The sequence below is a fragment of the Oncorhynchus gorbuscha genome, linkage group LG08 (genome assembly GCF_021184085.1).
Source record: "Oncorhynchus gorbuscha isolate QuinsamMale2020 ecotype Even-year linkage group LG08, OgorEven_v1.0, whole genome shotgun sequence".
NCBI classification, from domain to species: domain Eukaryota; kingdom Metazoa; phylum Chordata; class Actinopteri; order Salmoniformes; family Salmonidae; genus Oncorhynchus; species Oncorhynchus gorbuscha.
The window spans coordinates 68,570,485-68,593,690 of record NC_060180.1 but is presented as its reverse complement, the minus strand read 5'-3'; the positions used below and the strand labels follow the sequence as shown (position 1 = coordinate 68,593,690).

Genomic DNA, 23,206 nt, shown 5'->3' with positions numbered 1-23,206 from the left:
CACACAGCTTGAACATAGAAAAGCAATAGTCCATTATTTTTCCTTTTAAATCACAGTAATGATTTCACACAACTCACTTTCGTGGGCAGAATACATTTAACACCTCTTAAGTAATTTATTAGAACAGGGATGTTTACAGAGAAGTCTACTGTCAAGTGGCTCAAACAGTCCTACAAAAGGCTTGCGCCAGTCACCTGTGTCAGTGCATTACCAGCAAGTCTTTCCAGAGCACTGTAATATAAAGCTTTCAGTCACTTACAATATTCGTATTAAATGTACCTCTTCCCCAACCCAAATGTGTGAAGCACAGGAGGTGGGTGACAGCTTGAGGAGAACGGGCTCATGGTAATGACTGGAGCGGAATCAGTGGAATTAAATCTAACTGATGGTTTCCATGTTGTTTTATGCCATTCCAGTAGTTCCGCTCCAGCAGTTATTAGGGGCCGTTGTCCCATCCTGTGGTGTGAAGTATACCCACTTTGGTCAAATAAATCCTCTACTGGAAATGCTAGACACAGATGACTATACGCAAGGTTAGCAGTCATACATTCTGTAGCACTCGATTGCTCCACATTGAACGGACCTTTTCTTCCAGACAAATTAAGGAGTAGTGCTGCTGTAGTAATAACAATAATAATAATAATAATAACAACAAAAACAACAACAACAATAATAGAACAGTAACAGCAAAGATGATCACGAGGAAAAATAAATAAAATAAACAAGTTTCAGAGTACTGGTGCTGATAGAAACAAGATATGTCCACAGTCGACCATCTTCCATAGTATGAAACAACTATGTTCTCAGAAATAACAACTACTTCAGGCAAAAGAGAGCTGCTTTTGAACTTGTGGTCAAGGCCCGGAAGATGGCAAGTTCATGACAGAGGAATTCTTTAAGTCCTATAAGTAACTATTGTTCACGTTCACAATGAACCCAATCAATTTCGCATGCATGCACGCACACACACAAAGATTTGGTCACGCAAAAAATACAATATATTCGTATAGTGGTCCTATGGTTACTAGTAGTAAAGCCTATACGACCTTCAAGGACCAGCCTAGAAATACATTTGGACCCTGGCTGCCCTGAAGACACAGGCAGTTAAGGACCAGGGACAAAGCACATGAACCACTGGTCGAGGAAAATAAAGGAAATTCACTTTCACTGCATGACAAGCAGAAGAATATTAAGCTCAAGGGGTCACTAGAATACAAGTACATTTTTAAAACACAGTAAAAGATTTAGTACAAAAGGTACTCAAATGTATTGAGTTTAATGTCAGAGTAATACATGACTTAAAAGTCCCCCTTTCAAAATAAAAGCTTGTCTAAGATGACCCCAAAATATTCAGATAAAGTCATGAGGAAAAGCCAGCCAAAGCCTCGGGGTTAAAACACACACACACACACACACACACACACACACACACACACACACACACACACACACACACACACACACACACACACACACACACACACACACACACACACACACACACACACACACACACACACACACACACACACACACAGAAATGCATTTTTTCAAGCAGCAATACAGAAAAAATATCCATAAAGTATGCATAATATCTGAAGAAAAGAAACATACTGTATGAAAACATCCCTGCTATCATGTCTCTAAATACAAAACTTTTACCAATAATTTGCTTCAGTTCAACAAGAGATGTCCATTTTCCGCTTTTTTTTGTCTTTTCTCTGTCATTTTAAAACAGGTTAAAATTTCAGTCCTTAGGTGTGATGACAGTCTTTTTTTTCTCGTATACTTGAAGAAGTTGTAAGCATGCAAGCCTCGTAGAGGAGGGGCCCGGAGGGGCGGGGCTAATGCCCGGAGAGGCTGATGGGGCGGGCTGGTAGTGGTGCTAGAGTATTAAGCCAGGGCTGGGAAGGCCTCTGGGTCGTCAACGTTGGGAACGGACACTCCACCCGGCTGGGGACAAAAAGAGAGAGATGTTTTTATTTATTATACAAAATCAGAGAATACTGGGTCCTGTCCAGTAGGGATTGGGAGGTACTACATGAACAACACAACAAGAAGAACAATGATTGCAGTCAGCTTGAGCACCCAATTTGACTTTTTGTGGTCAGTGAAAACAGCTTTATATGGTCAGTAACCATGAAGTTTGAATGGTAGGAACCCGGTTACCGAAATGTACCAACCAAAACCCCTCCCTTTATACCCAGGAAAAATTACTGCGAGAAACTGGTATAATCTAGTAAATGATTTATATGAACACCAAGGTGTGAAACGGAACTATTAAAATATATGCAATGTGTAAATCTGGCTTCTCTGTGGACTGTGCATGATGAATCAGGGTGGGGACAGACCATCTCAGTATGGAGCACAGTTCTCAATGCATGTAGACCTATCATCTCATCTTGGTAACTTTTTTTCTTGTGACCTAGGCCTAAATTTGCTGCAGCACACTACAGTAATATTAAGACCGAATGCATGTCTAATTTACCCATCTTCAGTTGGCTTTCGGTGGGGTCACCTTGTTTTTTATTTGTAAAGATTATAATTTTTTTTAATTCTCCAGAGTTTTAAAAACAGCCTATCACTCGAATATCGTTGCTTTAAATCAGTGCATGAGCTAAGTCTAAGTCTTTCTCTCTCGCTCTTTATCAACTCCATTCAAATTGCATCCAAAATAGATTATCCTGAATCTAGATTGATATATGGCCCTATATATAGGATGTTCTAGCCGACCTCTTTAAGGTAATACATTTAATGCAATATTAGCCTTAAATTTAGCTAATTACTGATGGGTTATGCCTAACAAGCTTCTAACTTATAGCCTCTGTCTTTTGCGCAGTACGCAACCCCCTGTGCTCCGCTGGCCTCTCCTTAAAAAACCTTCCTTAACTCTTGGAGTTCCATGCAGGAAAAGCTAGACTAGAATAACTTGTTGCACATCATTTTTTAGAAGAGGAGCAGAAGCTCTTTTTTGTTGAATGTTAAATACAGCAGCCAAGAGAACAGGATAGTTTGATAGAAGAGCGAACGCCCGATGGCGGTCAGCTATAGCAGTTATTTATTCAGACCCGGAAGCATTCAATCTTTGTGAAGAGAAAGCCTTCTACATCTAATTCTAGTCCAACGTTACTAAAAGACGACATTAGAATGATGACGATAATTGAACTGTTGAACGCGAGGAAGGAATGACGCAATAGAGACAGAAAGAGGAGGTCGGCTAATAACATTAGGGGAAATATTATACAAGGTATATATGAGTCAGCCTACTAATTATACAAATAGGCCCCATTATATTTAAAATTTAAAATGAAATTCAGTAGCTTGTAACTTTGTAGCCAGCTTGTGCTGCACCAGAATCACATGTTCTCTTCTGTTTTATCATGGTTTGAACGATGTGCGTAATTCCAGTCTGTATAAAACAGTATTATACAGTACAGTAATACAGTTCACACTCAAAAAGATTAGCCTACTGGTGCTAGATTCATTTATTTACCCAAGAGAGCATATAGCTAGCTACATCTATTGGTTTTTATGTTTTTCTGTCGTGCGTAATGTGCAGTAGCCTATATCATATATGTATTGGATAATGGCACAATCAATTGGGCATTTTTGGGCTTCGGTTCATTAAATGTGGTTAATGTAGGGCTCATTAAATGTATTTAATATATGTCTCATCAGGCTCAGGGAGCTTCAGGTTTGGATTTTCATGCTGATCAAAGCTATAATCAAATCCAGATTTATATGCTTTATATGCCACTTCCGGTTTTGGAGGGAAATACCGGGTTACCTGGGAGAAAAGTGATTTATTCTTGGGATGGAACATTTGTACAATACCGGGAAAATATTCAACCCTAGTAACCATAGCCTTTTGTGATCAACATTTACATCTATTTGTGTTCAGTGACAACAGCCTCAATTAGTGTTACCTTTTCAGATCGGCCTCCTCCCGCACCGCGGCCTCCCCTTCCTCCACGGGCTCCCCCCCGCCCGCGCCGGCCCAGGTCTCCAAAGTTGATCTCCAGCTGGGCTGTGATGTCATTGGCGGGCTTGCGGAAGTGGTGGTCCGGGCCAACTTCGTCAGGATTGCCCTTATGGGGGAACAGTTGACGTTGTTTACATTTAGCCAGAGACTACTGATAGCAACCATCTCATCTCAAATAGCCAACATGCTAACTACTGTTTGACATCATTTAACTCTTGATATACTATGCCAATGTGTATGAGTGTGTAGATAAAGGGTTGTTTTATCAGAATTGTATAGGGGTGAATATGTGAAACAACAGGCACCTTGAACAGAGAGGTTGTGTCTACTTCAATCTCTGGAGCATCAATCACAGCTGGTCTCTGCAACAACCAAGAGAAAGGATCAACAAGAAGGATAAGCACTTCAGTCACATTTGTAATGACATAGCCTCTTCAGGAGGTTGTTAGCTGGTTAACATTACTATCTGGTTTATATCAGCCCTTTTGTTGGTAAATACAGACCACCAGTTATTTAATACCTTACAGATTGTTTAGTATTGATCCGTTGACAGGAATCAATCATCAACCTTCTTTCTGACTTAAAACTTTTTTCCCCAAAACTTGAAATGACACAGTTCACCAATATCACTTGAGTAGAGTACTGTATATCTGAAAATGTTTTGTAACTTAAATTGTAATCTGATTGATTTGAAATAAAAAAAAACTCATTATTTAATTGATTCTGTCACATCCTAAATGTAAATAAAACAGAATTTTCTCAAATACAACCTGAAAACTTAATGAAATATGCAAAACACAACTAGGGCTGTCACAATGACTGTATAAGTAACGGTAATGGATGAAGTACATGTATATATGTATATATATATATATATATATAGATAGGTATATAGATATTTTATTTTCATGACAGTCTTCATCCATTAGAGTCAGTTATACAGTCATTGTGACAGCCCTAGTTGTGTTTTTTGGGAGAGCGGGAATGAACAGCTGATTGAAGACTTTCTGCGATAACATGGACTCTTAACCTATTAGGGATAGGGGGCAGCATAGAGGGGGGTTCCGTTAACGGAACCTGTGTCCTAGCCAGGTTAACAACGTGATGAAACTTTGTTGCCCTTCTGGAACAAGCCAGGTGTTGTAGCAAACTATGAATATAAGGAGCCTCTAACCCTGACAATAGATGCAGTAAAGAGGTCAATAGCCCTTATACACATTCCATGATCGAACGTTCTAAACACACTTCCTATCGGTTTGGCACACTTCCAGTCAGTCTAGTTGTTATCGACGATATAACGTTACTACCACTATGTCACAGTTTTTTTTACTAGGTGTCTTCAGGACTTGCCTCAAATTAATATTAATGATGTACATCAAATTGTTACATCAGCCTCAGAGACTCCAGCTAGCAAGAATGAAAAGGGTTTCAAGATGTGTATAGGAAGCTACATAGACAACTGTGAAGGTGAGTACCAAGTCAATGACAGATATGACGTTAGCTAGCTACAATCATTAGCTAGCTAATTTAACTATTAACTGTAGCTAGCTAGTTACTTCTTAAAATTATGTAACATTGACATAATCTACCTGAGAATGTGTGTATTTTAAGTTATGCTTTTAAGTTATGCTTGCTAGCTATATTTGCTAACTAAAAATAATTGTTATTCATGTCTTCCACACAGTATCTAACAAAGATACATTGACAGGGGAGATCACCGTGACGGCTGCATGTCACAGGTCCATGAGGAAGAGTGAAAAGCCGCACAGCATGAGAGCTGGGAAAGGTACTAGGGACCTTGTTAAACATCTCCTGTGAGACACTGTCATCATGGTCAAAATGTGTTGGAGACAGTGTCAACGTTTAATCTTATCAGTAGATAGATATTAATGATGGGTCCCAATCCCAATTTAGAATTGCCCACTTAACAGGTTATTTGGTAAAGATCTGTTGATGCAGTGTTTGGTAATTGTGTTACTGAGACACAATGTATTCCTGTATAGTTAAATGAGCTCCTAGTTAGAAGACTAGACACTACTATGTTTATTGTTATTTATAGGCCGCATCATTCTTGTTTCTCACTTCAGTCTTTCATCACACTTATCCTCACAGATGGTGTTAAAGCTCTCCGTACCAGTGACGGTGGTCCAAAGCCACTGCTCCTGTGTTGCAGGAAGTGCTCTGTGCAATCATCTGGTGGCCCTTCTTTACCAGACAGTGCACTACTCTCAACTAAACATTCCTGCTGCACCACCAGTTCACAGCTGCACAGACACAGAACAGCGTTGGCACAAGCCAAGAACACTTGTGAGTCTGTCAATATCCATAAAAAAATGCACCTGAAAAGTATTCAGTCTATGTAACAGTAAATCCTTGTTAATTAGGGTGTGAAGACAGGTCCGGTTGATGGGATAGAGTTCCGTAAACCTACTAACTCGTGTGCTGATGGAATAAGGTAAGTTGGAGGTTCCTAGAATTGAAAGATGTTAGAAAACATTTGCTTGTGATTGTATCCAGATGATAAGCCTAAATAAACAGTGGCATCTTGACGCTGTAATGACAAATGTTTGGGACAAAGACTGGGGGGAAATATGAACAATGTTCAATAGCACCTCCTTCGCTGGGCTGTAATTTAAACGTAGTCATTGCGAACTATTTCAGTCAGAAATGCATCGACGATAGCTGGTAAGCTAATGATAAAAACAATAGCAGAACTCGCTCCGGAAGTCATCAATCCGGTCGGAAGTAAATTAGAACATTGGAGGCGGAATAATGCATAGAGCCTATTCGACCAAAACAATGGAATTGCCATGGAAACGAGTAGGGGGAAATGCCTTGGGAGAAAGATCCAGAGTCTCCTATTGCCCCCCAACAACATTAGCCTCTATGTTGAGGTAAAAAAAATATATATAATGTATGGATGTCAACCCCAATACATGTTCATGTCATCGTTACTAGTCAACTGCATTACAGTTAAAACTACCACCACTAATTTCCGTATGCTAGCTGTTCTAACCAGCTTAAATGAATGGGAGTTAGCATTTAGCAGGCACTTCTTCTAAACCTAAAAAAGGGACATCCTCTACATGTTTTGCTGCGAAAACTTCCAAATATATCCAGTGGCCTGTTCATTACATAAATCATGAAGGACAAATGTCCACTTTGTTAGATCATATTTGTGGAACGTGAGACAATCTGGTCATTCAATTGACTCCTTCACCCCATATAGTTGAATGGTAAACTCATGAGTACACTGGCCATGGCTGCCTGCTATTGTAATGCAATCATTTCCATGGAATGTTCACTCAAATGAAACTGAGGTGGCTCATGCTATGGAATATATTTTTTGTCATGTAAATTACAAATGACAAATCACAGCACATATTGATGAGTACACTTCCTGTTTTTACTTCCTGCTTTGCTCCTATAGGTACACTTGTAACGGCCAGTCACCCATTATGCCTTCATTGGCTTGAATAGGGACGCCTGTTCAATTCATTCTATTTCTATGGCAGCCATGCAGTCAGGAGCGGAGGAAAGCAGAAAATGTGGGTCCATTTTTTTTTGCAATAATAATAATAATACAAAAAATATTCCTGTTAGAATGGTTATTACGGAGACTGCGGTCATTTGGCTGGACAATTACAGTCATCCAGAATTCCATGACCATCACAGTCCTAAACACAACCAAATACAATGGCAGAACATCTATATATATACCTAACAGTGCAGTGCAGAACTATAGATAAGAAAAATATATATATATATTGTTTGCTTGTCACTTACGTCTTTCAGCTTTTCGTCACTGACATCTTCGCTCTTGGACTTGTGCAGAACGTAGCCTTTGTTCCACTTGCTGTCGGCACCCTCGTTGGGCTTGCGGATGTTGAACTCCACTTTGGCGCGTTCCTTGTCCTGCATGGCTTTCCATTCGTCCAGGGTCATCTCCTTGGGGCCCTCCTCCTTTGGTTCCTCCACCTCGTTCTCCCTGGAGGAGACAGAGACACACATTTGTTATTGAAAGCTATTACCATACATTGTCTGTTAGCTTTCACATTTCTGTTGTTTTGGATTTCTTCTAGCTGCTTGCATTGTGGACCACGGGATGAATTGAACGTTGAGAGCAGCACAAATCAGCATGAATACAGCACCATAGTGAACCAATACAGTGATGTTAACTCCAAGAACAGCTCTTACTGGCAAAAATTAGACTCCTTTAAATTGTTTAACTTGGGTCAAACGTTTCGGGTAGCCTTCCACAAGCTTCCCAAAATAATTTGGATGAGTTTTGGCCGATTCCTCCTGACAGAGCTGGTGTAACTGAGTCAGGTTTGTAGGCCTCCTTGCTCGCACACAGTTTTTCAGTTCTGGCCATCAAATTTTTCTATAGGATTGAGGTCAGGGCTTTGTGATGGCCACTCCAATACCTTGACTTTGTTGTGCTTAAACCATTTTGCCACAACTTTGGAAGTATGGTTGGGGTCATTGTCCATTTGGAAGATCCATTTGCGACCAAGCTTTAACATCCTGACTGATGTCATGAGACTCCAACCTAACTGTATGTAAACTGCCGACTTCAACTGTATATGTATAAATAAAGGTGAAATGAAATGGAGCGAATGGGGTTGGTTGTCCCGTTTTACAGAGCAGCAGTCCTGGGGTGTTTTGCACTGAGGTGTGCAGGGAAGTTGACTGGACAGGTCCAGGAAGGTGCTCACTTGTTCTCAGAGTCAGCAGGGGGGTGTTCCACTCCCTCAGGGGTTCCCTCGGGGGCAGCAGTCTGTTCAGCATCACCACTGGGAACAGAAATTCAACACAGTGAAGGAACAAACCAGTCAATATCAACAAAGGACCTGTGTCCTTGCCTACACATAATGGTCATCTCATTTGAGTAGGTAATGATTGTTTGAACCACCAACCTTGTTTCGTCCTTGGGGTTCCCCCAGTTGTGAGAGCCACTCCCACCACGCTTCTCCTCTGATTTCTGACTGTTGAGGAAAACAAATGGAAACCAAAAGCTCCACCAATCCTACCACTAATCACAGAGCATCTGAAGATTTAATCATTCCAAAAGACCATCAATAAACTAGTCTTTTAAGACTCGGGGCAGAAATTACTCACGGTTTGTCACCCCGCCACTGTGTCTGTCGAAGTCCCGTTTGCCACGGGAGTCGAAGCCGTCACCCCGGCCCATGCCCCGGCCCCGTCCACCACGCCCACCTCGGCCGCCGCCACGCCCTCTGGGGGGCCGGTCTACGAAAGGTCTAAGGAGTCACACACACACACACAGGCTCAGCATCAAGCAGCACAGATACAGAATGAGCAGCTCAGAACTATGAAAATGACAATATTGAACGTTTTAAAAACATGCAAAGATATATACAGAGCCTTCAGAAAGTAGTCAAATACCCCTTGACTCATTCCACATTTTGTTGTCTAACAGCCAGATTTCAAAATGGATTAAATCCAATTTTAAAAAATCTCACCCATCTACACACAATACCCCATTATGAAAAAGTTGAAAACATGTTTTTAGAACATTTATTGAAAATGAAATACAGAAATATCTAATTTACATATTGTATGTAAATTAGATATTTCTGTATTTCATTTTCAATAAACTTGCTACAATTACTAAAAACATGTAACAAGTACTCACACCCCTTTGCTATTACACTCCAACTTGAGCTTAGGGGCATCCAATTTCTTTAGATCATCCTTGAGATGCCACTACAACTTGGGAGTCCACCTGTGGCCAATTCAATTGTTTGGACATGACTTAGATAGAAAGAAATACACCTGTCTATATAAGGTCCCACAGTTGACAGTGTATGTCAGAGCAGAAACGATACCATGAAATACAAGGAACTGTCCCTAGATCTCTGAGATAGAATTGTAATGAGGCATATATCTGGGATATAAAACAATTTATATAGTATCGATAGTATAGAGAACTGTGGTCTCCGTTAGAGGTCGACCGATTAAACGGAATGGACGATTAATTAGTGGCGATTTCAAGTTTTCACAACAATCAGAAATCGGTCTTTTTGGACACCGTTTTTCTTTTTTTTACACCTTTATTTATTATTTAACCAGGCAAGTCAGTTAAGACATTCTTATTTTCAATGAAGGCCTAGGAACAGTGGGTTAACTGCCTTGTTCAGTGGCAGAACGACAGATTTGTACCTTGTCAGCACGGGGATTCAATCTTGCAACCTTACGGTTAACTAGTCCAACGCTCTAACCACCTGCCTCACGAGGAGACTGCCTGTTACGCGAATGCAGTAAGAAGCCACGGTAAGTTGCTAGCTAGAATTAAACTTCTCTTATAAAAAACAATCAATCAATGAATCATAATCACTAGTTATAACTACACATGGTTGATGACATTACTAGTTTATCTAGTGTTTCCTGCATTGCATATAATCGATGTGGTGCGCCTTCGCGAAAAAGGACCATCGTTGCTCCAAGGTGTACCTAACCATAAACATCAATGCCTTTCTTAAAATCAATACACAAGTATATATTTTTAAACCTGCATATTTAGCTGAAAGAAATCCAGGTTAGCCAGCAAATTGTGTCACTTCTCTTGCGTTCATTGCACGCAGAGTCAGGGTATAAGCAACAGTTTGGGCCGCCTGGCTCATTGCAAATTCATTTGCCAGAATTGTACGTAATTATGACATAACATTGAAGGTTGTGCAATGTAACAGGAATATTTAGACTTATGGATGCCACCCGTTAGATAAAATACGGAACCGTTCCGTATTGTTTTCGAGATTATAGTTTCTGGATTCGACCATATTAATGACCTATGGCTTGTATTTCTGTGTGTTTTTATGTTATAATTAAGTCTATGATTTGATAGAGCAGTCTGACTGAGCGATGGTAGGCACCAGCAGGCTCGTAAGCATTCATTCAAACAGCACTTTAGTGCGTTTTGCCAGCAGCTCTTCGTTGTGCGTCAAGCATTGCGCTGTTTATGACTTCAAGCCTATCAATTCCCGAGATGAGGCTGGTGTAACCGAAGTGAAATGGCTAGCTAGTTAGCGGGGTGCGCGCTAATTGCGTTTCAAACGTCACTCGCTCTGAGACTTGGAGTGGTTGTTCCCCTTGCTCTGCATGGGTAACGCTGCTTCGAGAGTGGCTGTTGTTGATGTGTTCCTGGTTCAAGCCCAGGGAGGAGCGAGGAGAGGGACAGAAGCTATGATGTTACACTGGCAATACTAAAGTGCCTATAAGAACATCCAATAGTCAAAGGTTAATGAAATACAAATGTTATAGAGTGAAATAGTCCTATAATAACTTCTTACCTGGGAATATTGAAGACTCATGTTATTAAAAGGAACCACCATCTTTCATATGTTCTCATGTTCTGAGCAAGGAACTTAAATGTTAGCTTTCTTACATGGCACATATTGCACTTTTACTTTTTTCTCCAACACTTTGTTTTTGCATTATTTAAACCAAATTGAACATGTTTCATTATTTATTTGAGGCTAAATTGATTTTATTGATGTATTATATTAAGTTAAAATAAGTGTTCATTGAGTATTGTTGTAATTGTCATTATTACAAATAAAAGTGTTTTTTAAAAATCTGCCGATTAATCGGTATCAGGGTTTTTGGTCCTCCAATAATCGGTATCGGAAAATTCATAATCGGTCGACCTCTAATCGAGAGCATCCTGTCGGGCTGTATCACCGCCTGGTATGGCAACTGCTCCGCCCACAACCATAAGGCTCTCCAGAGGGTAGTGAGGTCTGCACAAGACATCACCGGGTGCAAACTACCTGCCCTCCAGGAGACCTACACCACCCGATGTCACAGGAAGGCCAAAAAGATCATCAAGGACAACAACCAGCCGAGTATATACTGTACTCTATAACATCTACTGCATCTTGCCTATGCTGTTTGGCCATCGCTCATCCATATATACATATTCTTATTCATTCCTTTACACTTGTGTGTATAAGGTAGTTGTTGTGAAATTGTTAAGATTACTTGTTAGATATTACTGCATGGTCGGAACTAGAAGCACAAGCATTTCGCTACACTCGCATTAACATCTGCTAAACATGTGTATGTGACAAATAAAATTGGATTTGAGAAAACTTAAACTGGGGTGAAGATTTACATTCCAACAGGACAAGCATACAACCAAAGCAACACTGGAATGGCTTCAGAACAAGCATGTGAAAGTCCTTGAGTGGCCCAGACTTGAATCCCATTGAAAATCTGTGGAAAACTTGAAGATTGTTGTTCACCACCGCTCCCAATCTAATTTAACAGAGCTTGAGAAAATCTCCAAGGAAGAACGGGAGAAAATCCCCAAATCCAGATGTGCAAAGCTGATACAGACATACCCCAGACGACTCAAAGCTGATACAGACATACCCCAGACGACTCAAAGCTGATACAGACATACCCCAGACGACTCAAAGCTGATACAGACATACCCCAGACGATTCAAAGCTGATACAGACATACCCCAGACGACTCAAAGCTGATACAGACATACCCCAGACGATTCAAAGCTGATACAGACATACCCCAGACGACTCAAAGCTGATACAGACATACCCCAGACGACTCAAGCTGATACAGGCACACCCCAGACGACTCAAAGCTGATACAGACATACCCCAGACGACTCAAGCTGATACAGGCACACCCCAGACGACTCAAAGCTGATACAGACATACCCCAAGACGACTCAAAGTGTCACGCCCTGGTCGAAGTATTTTGTGTTTATCTTCATGTATTGGGTCAGGCCAGGGTGTGGCCTGGGTTTTTGTATGTGGTGTGTATATATTGGGATTGTAGCTAGTGGGGTGATCTAGCAAAGTCTATGGCTGTCTGGAGTGGTTCTCAATCAGAGGCAGGTGTTTATCGTTGTCTCTGATTGGGAACCATATTTAGGCAGCCATATTCTTTGAGTTTGTCGTGGGTGATTGTCCTTAGTGTCCTTGTTCCTGTCTATGTGTTAGTGTACAAATGTATAGGCTGTTTCGGTTTTCGTTACGTTTATTGTTTGTTTTGTAGTGTTTGTATTTAGATTCGTGTTACGTTTGTTTTTTAAAACATGGATCGCAATCTACACGCTGCATTTTGGTCCGACTCTCCTTCACACCAAGAGAACCGTTACACAAAGCTGATACAGACATACCCCAAGACGACTCAAAGCTGTAATCGCCGCCAAAAGTGCTTCTATTTCATTTACAATAAATGTACTATAATTTCTAAAAACATATTTTCACAAATGTGATCAATTTTGAATACTGGCTGTAACAACAAAATGCGGAATAAGTCACGCTGTATGAATACTTTCTAAAAGCACTGTAGGTCATAGGTTGTGAGGATAATAGGTGTGATTTGAATTTTGACAGTTTTTTTGCATTGCTTTAGCTAGTAGTGAGCACAAACTACAGTCAAAGCCAAGTGAAAGGGAGAGGTGTCATCTGACACTTAAAAATAACAAACTGAAGCATACAGTGTGTCCCAGACATCTGTCTATCCCACGATTCCAAGACATGCATATTTCATCAACGATAATAATAATGAACAAAACATTTGCTCTAAGCATTGTCATTTAGTACAGCAACTACTCACTTGTCTGCAGAGAACTCTCCTCTCTCTCCGACGTCGGGCTTGTCCTCGATGGGTTTATCGAAGCGGCGCTCACGTGGGGGTCTCCTGTTGTCTGGCCTCCTCTCGCCGGCGGGCCGCCCCTCGCCCTGCCCGGCCTTGTGCTGGGAGCCAGGTTGGCCCTGCTGGTCCGGCCTTCGGTCCACCCGCCTGATACCTGCCACCAAAACAACACATGGAGGCTTTAGAGGTGGACACTGATATGACCACAGAGACTAATTAGGAGGGTGGTGCAGCCAAAATCCACATCAGCACCACTCTTTCAATAATACTTTTTGATCAAATTATTTTATTTGTCACATGCGCCGACTTCACTAGGCAGCATTCGGAATTTTGGATGAAAAGCGTGCCCAAATTAAACTGCCTGCTACTCAGGCCCATAAGCTAGGATATGCATATAATTTGGATACAAAACACTCTAAAGTTTCTAAAACTGTTAAAATAATGTCTGTGAGTATAACATAACTGATATGGCAGGCAAAAACCTGAGGAAAATCCAACCAGGAAGTACTATTATTTTGAAAGGCTGTTTTTCCATTGAAAGCCTATCCACCATACAAAGACTTAGGACCCAGTTCACGAGCTCTGTGGCTTCCTCTACATGTGGCCAGTCTTTAGGCATTGTTTCAGGCTTTTACTCTGAAAAATTAGGGAGATGAGAGGACAGTGGAAATTTACATCAATGAACCAAGCATGTGATCAGGAGCGCACATTTCTTGTTTACCTTTTCCATTGACGAAGCTTTTGTCCGGTTGAAATATTATTGATTATTTATGACAAAAACAACCTGAGGATTGATTTTAAACATTGTTTGACATGTTTCTACTATCTTTTATTGTACTTTTTAAAACTTTTCGTCTTGGTTTTGAGAGTGCGCATTGTGCCTTTGGATTTCTGAACAAAACGCACCAACAAAATGGAGGTATTTGGACATAAAGATGAACTTTATCGAACAAAACAAACATTTGTTGTCTAACATGGAGACCAGGGAGTGCCACCAGATGAAGATCATCAAAGGTAAGTGATTCATTTTAATGCTATTTCTGACTTTTGTGACACTCTCCTTGGTTGGAAAAGGGCTGTATGGGTTTCTGTGGCTAGGAGCTGACCTAACATAATCGCAAAGTGTGCTTTCGCTGTAAAGCCTTTTTGAAATCTGACACAGCGGTTGCATTAAGGAGAAGTTTATCTATATTTGTATGTTTAACACTTGTTTCTTCTATCCATGTTTATGATGAGTGTTTCTGTTATTTGATGTGGCTCTGCACTTTCACCAGATGTTTGTTTGAGACAATGCATTTCTGAACATAAAACACCAATTTCAAATGAGGTTTTTGGACATAAAGATTAACTTTATCGAACAAAACACACATTTATTGTGTAACATGAAGTCCTATGAGTGCCATATGTTCTAATGAAAACAATATGGAAAAACCCTTTATTAAGATTAATGACTTTAAAAAGCAGAATTTGTGACATTGCTTTATCCAACATGTGGTTGCGTGAGGCTTGGTGCTCACAGAATCAGGAGGCTGTTAAACAAACATTCAAACTGGCAACAGAAGCAGGATATGTCTTATTTCTGAAGATATACAGTACCTGTCAAAAGATTGGATACAGCTACCCTTTCATGTTTTTTAAAATGTTTTATTATTTTCTACATTGTAGAATAATAGTGAAGACACCAAAACTAATAAAAAGCACATAGAATCATGTAGCAACCGGCATTCTCTCAACCCGCTTCATGAGGAATGCTTTTCCAACAGTCTTGAAGGAGTTCCCACATATGCTGAGCACTTGTTGGGCTGCTCAGGGTCTTCCGTTTCTGTGGCGGTCCTCATGAGAGCCAGTTTCATCATAACACTTGATGGTTTTCCGACTGCACATGAAGAAACTTTCAAAGTTCTTGAAAGTAATGATGGACTGTCGTTTCTCTTTGCTTATTTGAGCTATTATTGCCATAATATGGACTTGATTTTATCTCTATTTCTGCTTTTTGTGACTCCTCTCTTTGGCTGGAAAAATTTCGGTTTTTACGTGACTTGGCAGTGACCTAACATAATCGTTTGGTGTGCTTTCGCAGTAAAGCCTTTTTGAAATTGGACACTGTGGTGGGATTAACAACAAGATTACCTTTAAAATGGTATAAAATACTTGTATATTTGAGGAATTTTAATTATGAGATTTCTATTGTTTGAATTTGGCACCCTGCACTTTCACTGGCTGTTGTCATATGGATCCCGTTAAGCCATAAGAAGTTTGAAAACAATTCAAAAGCAATGCTACCAGATACTAATTGAGTGGTGTAAACTTCTGACCCACTGGGAATGTGATGAAAGAAATAGAAGCTGAAATAAGTAATTCTCTCTACTATTTTTCTGACATTTCACATTCTTAAAATGAAGTGGTGACTAACTAACCTAAAACGGGGAATTTTTTACCAGGATTAAATGTCAGGAATTGTGAAAAACTGAGTTTAAATGTATTTGGCTAAGGTGTATGTAAACGTCCGACTTCAACTGTAAATATTGCACTTGGAAAAAAACATATTAAAGTAGAAATATAATGAAACAAACAGGCATTCTATTTTTTTGCTCTATTATAGTGGCCACTAAAGTAGACATCGATCAAGTGCACAAGGCTACATCTGTGCAAAAATAACGTTCACTGAGTAAATAATTTAATAACCCCCCCCCACTCACGTGTTACTGTCAAGTTCAACACAACAAAATAAATATCTTTGGGCTACACTGCACATGATTACATTGTACACTTTCTGCCTGTGGACATCTATTCTACAATGCTGCCAGCAGAGTATGATGCCCTTTGTTGGCATAATTGATCTCTTTCAGGCAGAGTATGATGCCCTTTGTTGGCATAATTGATCTCTTTCAGGCAGAGTATGATGCCCTTTGTTGGCATAATTGATCTCTTTCAGGCAGAGTACACCTGGCATACCCCTTTCTATCCACTGTATTGAAAAAGAGGACAAAGAGGGGAAATGTGTGGTGTTCCTTTCACCTCTATAGTAGCATCCAGCTTAAGCCAGGCCCAGCTCCAGCTACACTTGATCCAATTTGTAAGTCGCTCTGGATAAGAGCGTCTGCTAAATGACTTAAATGTAAATGTAAATCTCTGAATCCACTTGTTTAACAAGCAATGCCTCATTTTCACCTAATTCTCTAATTCAGAAAATGAACCACATACTGTAGAGGGAAAGCATTAGTACTCTAGTTAGTTTGCTAACTTGTAAACATGTCACAGATTGCCAGGGTCCAGTAAGCAACTAATGTGTTATAACTTGAGGAACGGTGTTGTGCCGAAAATCTCCCCCTGCCAGAACCTCCCCCACCCCTTTGCGTGAACGCATACACACTCAACTCTTCATTGCTGCGACTTGCTTGCTCGTTGAGATTTCTGCTCTTCATGCCGTTGTCAGTTCAGCCTACATTTCATTGATCTTAGTAGCAGAAAGCATTGTTTATTTGTGTCCTTCAAGGAGCTGTCTGTGATCATGTTAGGCTGCGTTTCATTTCAATTTTAATGGCGGATTGATCGTTGGGGAGGCACTAGTAATGTCTGCAGTTTTCGGTTTGGCTGTTTGTGTATTAGTCCATAAATAAATCTCTTTGCCAAAATTCGTCCTCTCTCCCATGTCTTTAAATCGACTAGTAGTTGTGAAATGTTTATTGCTTGCCTACATTTGACTCCCTCCTCTATGTTTTATATAACACAAATACATTCATTATTCATTTCGGTTGCCTAACCTGACGTGAAGTTTGTTCTATAGAAAGTATTTGACTCTGATGTGTGCCACCGAAGGTATTGGACTCCTAGTTACAAAATTAAGGAAATTAGAAGGGGGAGGATTTCGACAAGACCATTTTCTTGCCTGCCGAAATCCCCCCGATCCAGCTACTGTAGCAATATACTTTAAAATGCTACTAATACTTGTTCCACCACACTTTCTCCCTCACCTCAAACTTTCCAAATGACAGTTGTTTTTCGGTTACATCTCATTATTAAGTACGGTTCATCACCTTCTCACTCCCGTCTCCTGGTCAGGCTTCTCACCAACAGTACCTCTTCGTTATCGATCAGGGGAGGCGCTGCTGTAGCTGGTAAACTGCCATTCCACTCCCAGCTCTTTCAGCACGCGTTTATACTGTAACTAGCACATTGGTTGTCTCTTCTCTCTTCAGTCGCGTGCTGCATTCTATTGTTCTGTGAACGTTTGGCTGAACCCTGGATACAGCCAGTATTGCTCCAAAGGCACATCACTCGTTTGCATACAGCCAGTATTGCTCCAAAGGCACATCACTCGTTTGCATACAGCCAGTATTGCTCCAAAGGCACATCACTCGTTTACATACAGTCAGTATTGCTCCAAAGGCACATCACTCGTTTGCATACAGCCAGTAGTCATTCAAAGCCCCATCCCCCTCGGCCAAACTTTTCTCATCGGATCTACACGAATCACGTAGGTCACCTATTTTGGATTCAAAACGGCGAATTTCACCTAAAGGTGACTAGTTTGCAACCCTGTAGCTAACGTCAGCTAACGGGGGAAAAAGCTAGAGGTAAACAAACAGTGATGCAAGCGACAGCTTTACTAATTTTACTGTCTGTCTTAGCAGGTCGAGGAACAAATTAGAGTGACAGAAGAAGTATCATGCAAATATTTTGTTGTTGTTGACAGCCAAGTTTGTTAATAACGATAAGTGAGGCTGCTGAAAACATTTATTGAAACAACAAAAAAGTGTCAGCAGTTTGCTTTGGATGCTGACAAAGTTAGCCTAATTACATGGGAGTGACAGGAGTACCCGAACGTAAGGCTCTCGAGGATTATTTGTCTGTGTCTCTTGACGCCGGTACCATAGTGCCTTCTTCCTCTCCGGCCGGGGCGGGGGTTTTTTTTGTTAAGAAAAAGGACGGTACTCTGCGCCCCTGCGTGGATTATCGAGGGCTGAATGACATAACGGTTAAGAATCGTTATCCGCTTCCCCTTATGTCATCAGCCTTCGAGATTCTGCAGGGAGCCAGGTGCTTTACTAAGTTGGACCTTCGTAACGCTTACCATCTCGTGCGCATCAGAGAGGGGGACGAGTGGAAAACGGCGTTTAACACTCCGTTAGGGCATTTTGAGTACCGGGTTCTGCCGTTTGGTCTCGCCAATGCGCCAGCTGTTTTTCAGGCATTAGTTAATGATGTTCTGAGAGACATGCTGAACATCTTTGTTTTTGTCTACCTTGACGATATCCTGATTTTTTCACCGTCACTCGAGATTCATGTTCAGCACGTTCGACGTGTTCTCCAGCGCCTTTTAGAGAATTGTCTCTACGTGAAGGCTGAGAAGTGCTCTTTCATGTCTCCTCCGTTACTTTTCTCGGTTCCGTTATTTCCGCTGAAGGCATTCAGATGGATTCCGCTAAGGTCCAAGCTGTCAGTGAGTGGCCCGTTCCAAGGTCACGTGTCGAGTTGCAGCGCTTTCTAGGTTTCGCTAATTTCTATCGGCGTTTCATTCGTAATTTCGGTCAAGTTGCTGCCCCTCTCACAGCTCTTACTTCTGTCAAGACGTGTTTTAAGTGGTCCGGTTCCGCCCAGGGAGCTTTTGATCTTCTAAAAGAACGTTTTACGTCCGCTCCTATCCTCGTTACTCCTGACGTCACTAGACAATTCATTGTCGAGGTTGACGCTTCAGAGGTAGGCGTGGGAGCCATTCTATCCCAGCGCTTCCAGTCTGACGATAAGGTTCATCCTTGCGCTTATTTTTCTCATCGCCTGTCGCCATCTGAACGCAACTATGATGTGGGTAACCGCGAACTGCTCGCCATCCGCTTAGCCCTAGGCGAATGGCGACAGTGGTTGGAGGGGCGACCGTTCCTTTTGTCGTTTGGACAGACCATAAGAACCTTGAGTACATCCGTTCTGCCAAACGACTTAATGCTCGTCAAGCTCGTTGGGCGTTATTTTTCGCTCGTTTCGAGTTTGTGATTTCTTACCGTCCGGGTAGCAAGAACACCAAGCCTGATGCCTTATCCCGTCTTTTAGTTCTTCTGTGGCTTCTACTGATCCCGAGGGGATTCTTCCTTATGGGCGTGTTGTCGGGTTGACAGTCTGGGGAATTGAAAGACAGGTTAAGCAAGCACTCACGCACACTGCATCGCGCGCGCTTGTCCTAGTAACCTTATTTTCGTTCCTGTTTCCACTCGTCTGGCTGTTCTTCAGTGGGCTCACTCTGCCAAGTTAGCTGGTCATCCCGGTGTTCGAGGCACTCTTGCTTCTATTCGCCAGCGCTTTTGGTGGCCGACTCAGGAGCGTGACACGCGCCGTTTCGTGGCTGCTTGTTCGGACTGCGCGCAGACTAAGTCAGGTAACTCTCCTCCTGCCGGTCGTCTCAGACCGCTCCCATTCCTTCTCGACCATGGTCTCACATCGCCCTAGACTTCATTACCGGTCTGCCTTTGTCTGCGGGGAAGACTGTGATTCTTACGGTTGTCGATAGGTTCTCTAAGGCGGCACATTTCATTCCTCTCGCTAAACTTCCTTCCGCTAAGGAGACGGCACAAATCATCATCGAGAATGTGTTCAGAATTCATGGCCTCCCGTTAGACGCCGTTTCAGACAGAGGTCCGCAATTCACGTCACAGTTTTGGAGGGAGTTCTGTCGTTTGATTGGTGCGTCCGTCAGTCTCTCTTCCGGGTTTCATCCCCAGTCTAACGGTCAAGCAGAGAGGGCCAATCAGACGATTGGTCGCATACTACGCAGCCTTTCTTTCAGAAACCCTGCGTCTTGGGCAGAACAGCTCCCCTGGGCAGAATACGCTCACAACTCACTTCCTTCGTCTGCTACCGGGTTATCTCCATTTCAGAGTAGTCTGGGTTACCAGCCTCCTCTGTTCTCATCCCAGCTTGCCGAGTCCAGCGTTCCCTCCGCTCAAGCGTTTGTCCAACGTTGTGAGCGCACCTGGAGGAGGGTGAGGTCTGCACTTTGCCGTTACAGGGCACAGACTGTGAGAGCCGCCAATAAACGTAGGATTAAGAGTCCAAGGTATTGTTGCGGCCAGAGAGTGTGGCTTTCCACTCGCAACCTTCCTCTTACGACAGCTTCTCGTAAGTTGACTCCCGGTTCATTGGTCCGTTCCGTGTCTCCCAGGTCGTCAATCCTGTCGCTGTGCGACTGCTTCTTCCGCGACATCTTCGTCGCGTCCATCCTGTCTTCCATGTCTCCTGTGTCAAGCCCTTTCTTCGCACCCCCGTTCGTCTTCCCTCCCCCCCTCCCGTCCTTGTCGAGAGCGCACCTATTTACAAGATACGTAGGATCATGGACATGCGTTCTCGGGGACGGGGTCACCAATACTTAGTGGATTGGGAGGGTTACGGTCCTGAGGAGAGGAGTTGGGTTCCGTCTCGGGACGTGCTGGACCGTTCACTGATTGATGATTTCCTCCGTTGCCGCCAGGATTCCTCCTCGAGTGCGCCAGGAGGCGCTCGGTGAGTGGGGGGGTACTGTCATGTTTTGTCTTATATTGTCTTGTCATTTTGCTTTTCCTTCTGTTCGTTTTCCCCCTGGTCTTTTTAGGTTCGTTCCCCTTTTTCTCTCTCCCTCTCTCTCTCTCTTCTCTCTATCGTTCCGTTCCTGCTCCCAGCTGTTCCTATTCCCCTAATCAATCATTTAGTCTTCCCACACCTGTTCCCTATCTTTTCCCCTGATTAGAGTCCCTATTTCTCCCCTTGTTTTCCGTTTCTGTCCTGTCGGATCCTTGTATATTGTTCACCGTGCTGTGTCTTTGTATCGCCCTGTCGTGTCGTGTTTCCCTCAGATGCTGCGTGGTGAGCAGGTGTCTGAGTCTGCTACGGTCAAGTGCCTTCCCGAGGCAACCTGCAGTTTATTATCGAGTCTCCAGTCAGTTCTCGTGATTACGAGTGAAATTGTTTTTTATGCTTTATTTACCGCTCCGATTTGTCTAGGAGTATTGCTATTTCCTTAAACTGGATTAAAGACTCTGTTTTCGCCAAGTCGCTTTTGGGTCCTCATTCACCTGCATAACAGTATGTTTTAGAGACACATTGTGGCATCTAAACCATTGAGAAATATATTTTCCATAACCAAAAATATTGTATCTAGCTGTTTGAAGCTAGTGTGCAAAACCAAATGTAAAAGGAAGCATAGAAAAAGCATAGCAATAAAGCACATAGAACATATATGTTGTTTTTAAGACTTGATTTCAATGCAATGACAGATCTATAACGAATATTAGTTCGATGGTCCTTAGCTAACTAATGTTACTTGGGTTGTGGTGGACATCTGGCCAGATGCACTCGTTTACAAAAAAAACATTGCGCATGCACGTCAGGGAAATAGTAGCTTGTTAGCTATAAAGTGAAGTACAGTAACATTATCTGTTTAGAAAAAGCGTATGCGCAGATGAAAACAAACGCCAACACGCTAGTTACACTGTCACAACACTTCAGTGAATAAGATACCTACATGAAAACAGTACTATGCAATAACTTGATAGCCAGCTTGTACCGTGTTATCCACCTGCACCGGACAGGTCGCGCGAACTAATGATGTAGTTGCAGCATCACGCACGGGCCTCATTCAACTCGATATTTCTAACGGTTCAGTAGCATCAGTGTTGTTTTGAAGAATAGCTAGCTAACTACGCAGCAAGCCAGCTTGTCCCGAGAATCCCTAGAAGAGCCAGATAGCTCTCTTCTTTCTTAGCCGAATACAAAGCTAACTGGGCTAGCTATATTATGAATATGTGCACTAAGCTCGAGCTGTTTCACAACAAAAGCATTACTCTGCGCAGCAACCACAGCGCCATCATTTACAACGTCCACATCCTGCAGGTGGAATGGACTTCAGCGAGAGGCGGGCCAGAGTGCACAGGTGGGATGCTATCCAATGCATGTCCATTGCATGATTAAACTGTCTAATAATGCATTGGATATGTGCATGTTTGCAATGGGTTCTTCTGTTGCCCTCTACATTGATCGCAACAGGACATAACCCATGTTGACTCTGACCATGTTGTTGTTAGCAAACTGGCTAGGTTTTTGCAGGTTTTGACCACCAATCTATCAGCGTGCACCTTACCTTCTTTCTTCAGAGGTACTGCAGCCTGTGTTTCATCTTTCTTGTCAAGGAGCGGATTCTTCCTGTCCTTCTGTGACTCCTTCTTGGGCTGCTTGGCGGCTTGGGCTGCAGACTTGATGATACCAGCTGCAGCCGCCTCTTTCTTCTTATTCTCCGCCGCCTTTAACACCTCGAAAGGGTCTGATTCATCGTCCAATAGCTGGTCGAACCGATTGGTTACGACGCAGCCGAAGCTTTCTTGTAGATGCCCGGGCATGATCGCGCCCCTTCAGCGGAATTCACCTCCGATTCTACGAGGCTTGGCGCGAACAATTCGCTAAATACTGCCACAAGATGGCTGGGAAATGTACCTCTTCTCTTCCGGCGCGAGGAATATCCGTTATATTCAGTAGCGCGATACGGGGCATGGAGTCGTCAAGCCCAGGATTTCCCAAACTCGGTGCTGCTTTTAAACAAATGCAAATGATATC

General features: G+C 42.3%; 1 protein-coding gene across 1 annotated transcript; it reads right to left on the bottom strand.

Moving 5' to 3' along the window:
* Positions 1-91: 91 nt before the first annotated feature.
* On the bottom strand, positions 92-23,113 carry LOC124042105 (plasminogen activator inhibitor 1 RNA-binding protein-like). The gene is made up of 9 exons (XM_046360441.1): positions 22,737-23,113; positions 13,595-13,787; positions 9,100-9,246; positions 8,902-8,970; positions 8,701-8,778; positions 7,769-7,970; positions 4,288-4,344; positions 3,927-4,088; positions 92-1,953 (listed from the first exon to the last, which is right to left on the bottom strand). Exons 1-9 carry the CDS (start codon positions 22,990-22,992, stop codon positions 1,894-1,896), a joined length of 1,224 nt encoding a protein of 407 aa, XP_046216397.1. The 5' UTR covers positions 22,993-23,113; the 3' UTR covers positions 92-1,893.
* Positions 23,114-23,206: the final 93 nt, after the last annotated feature.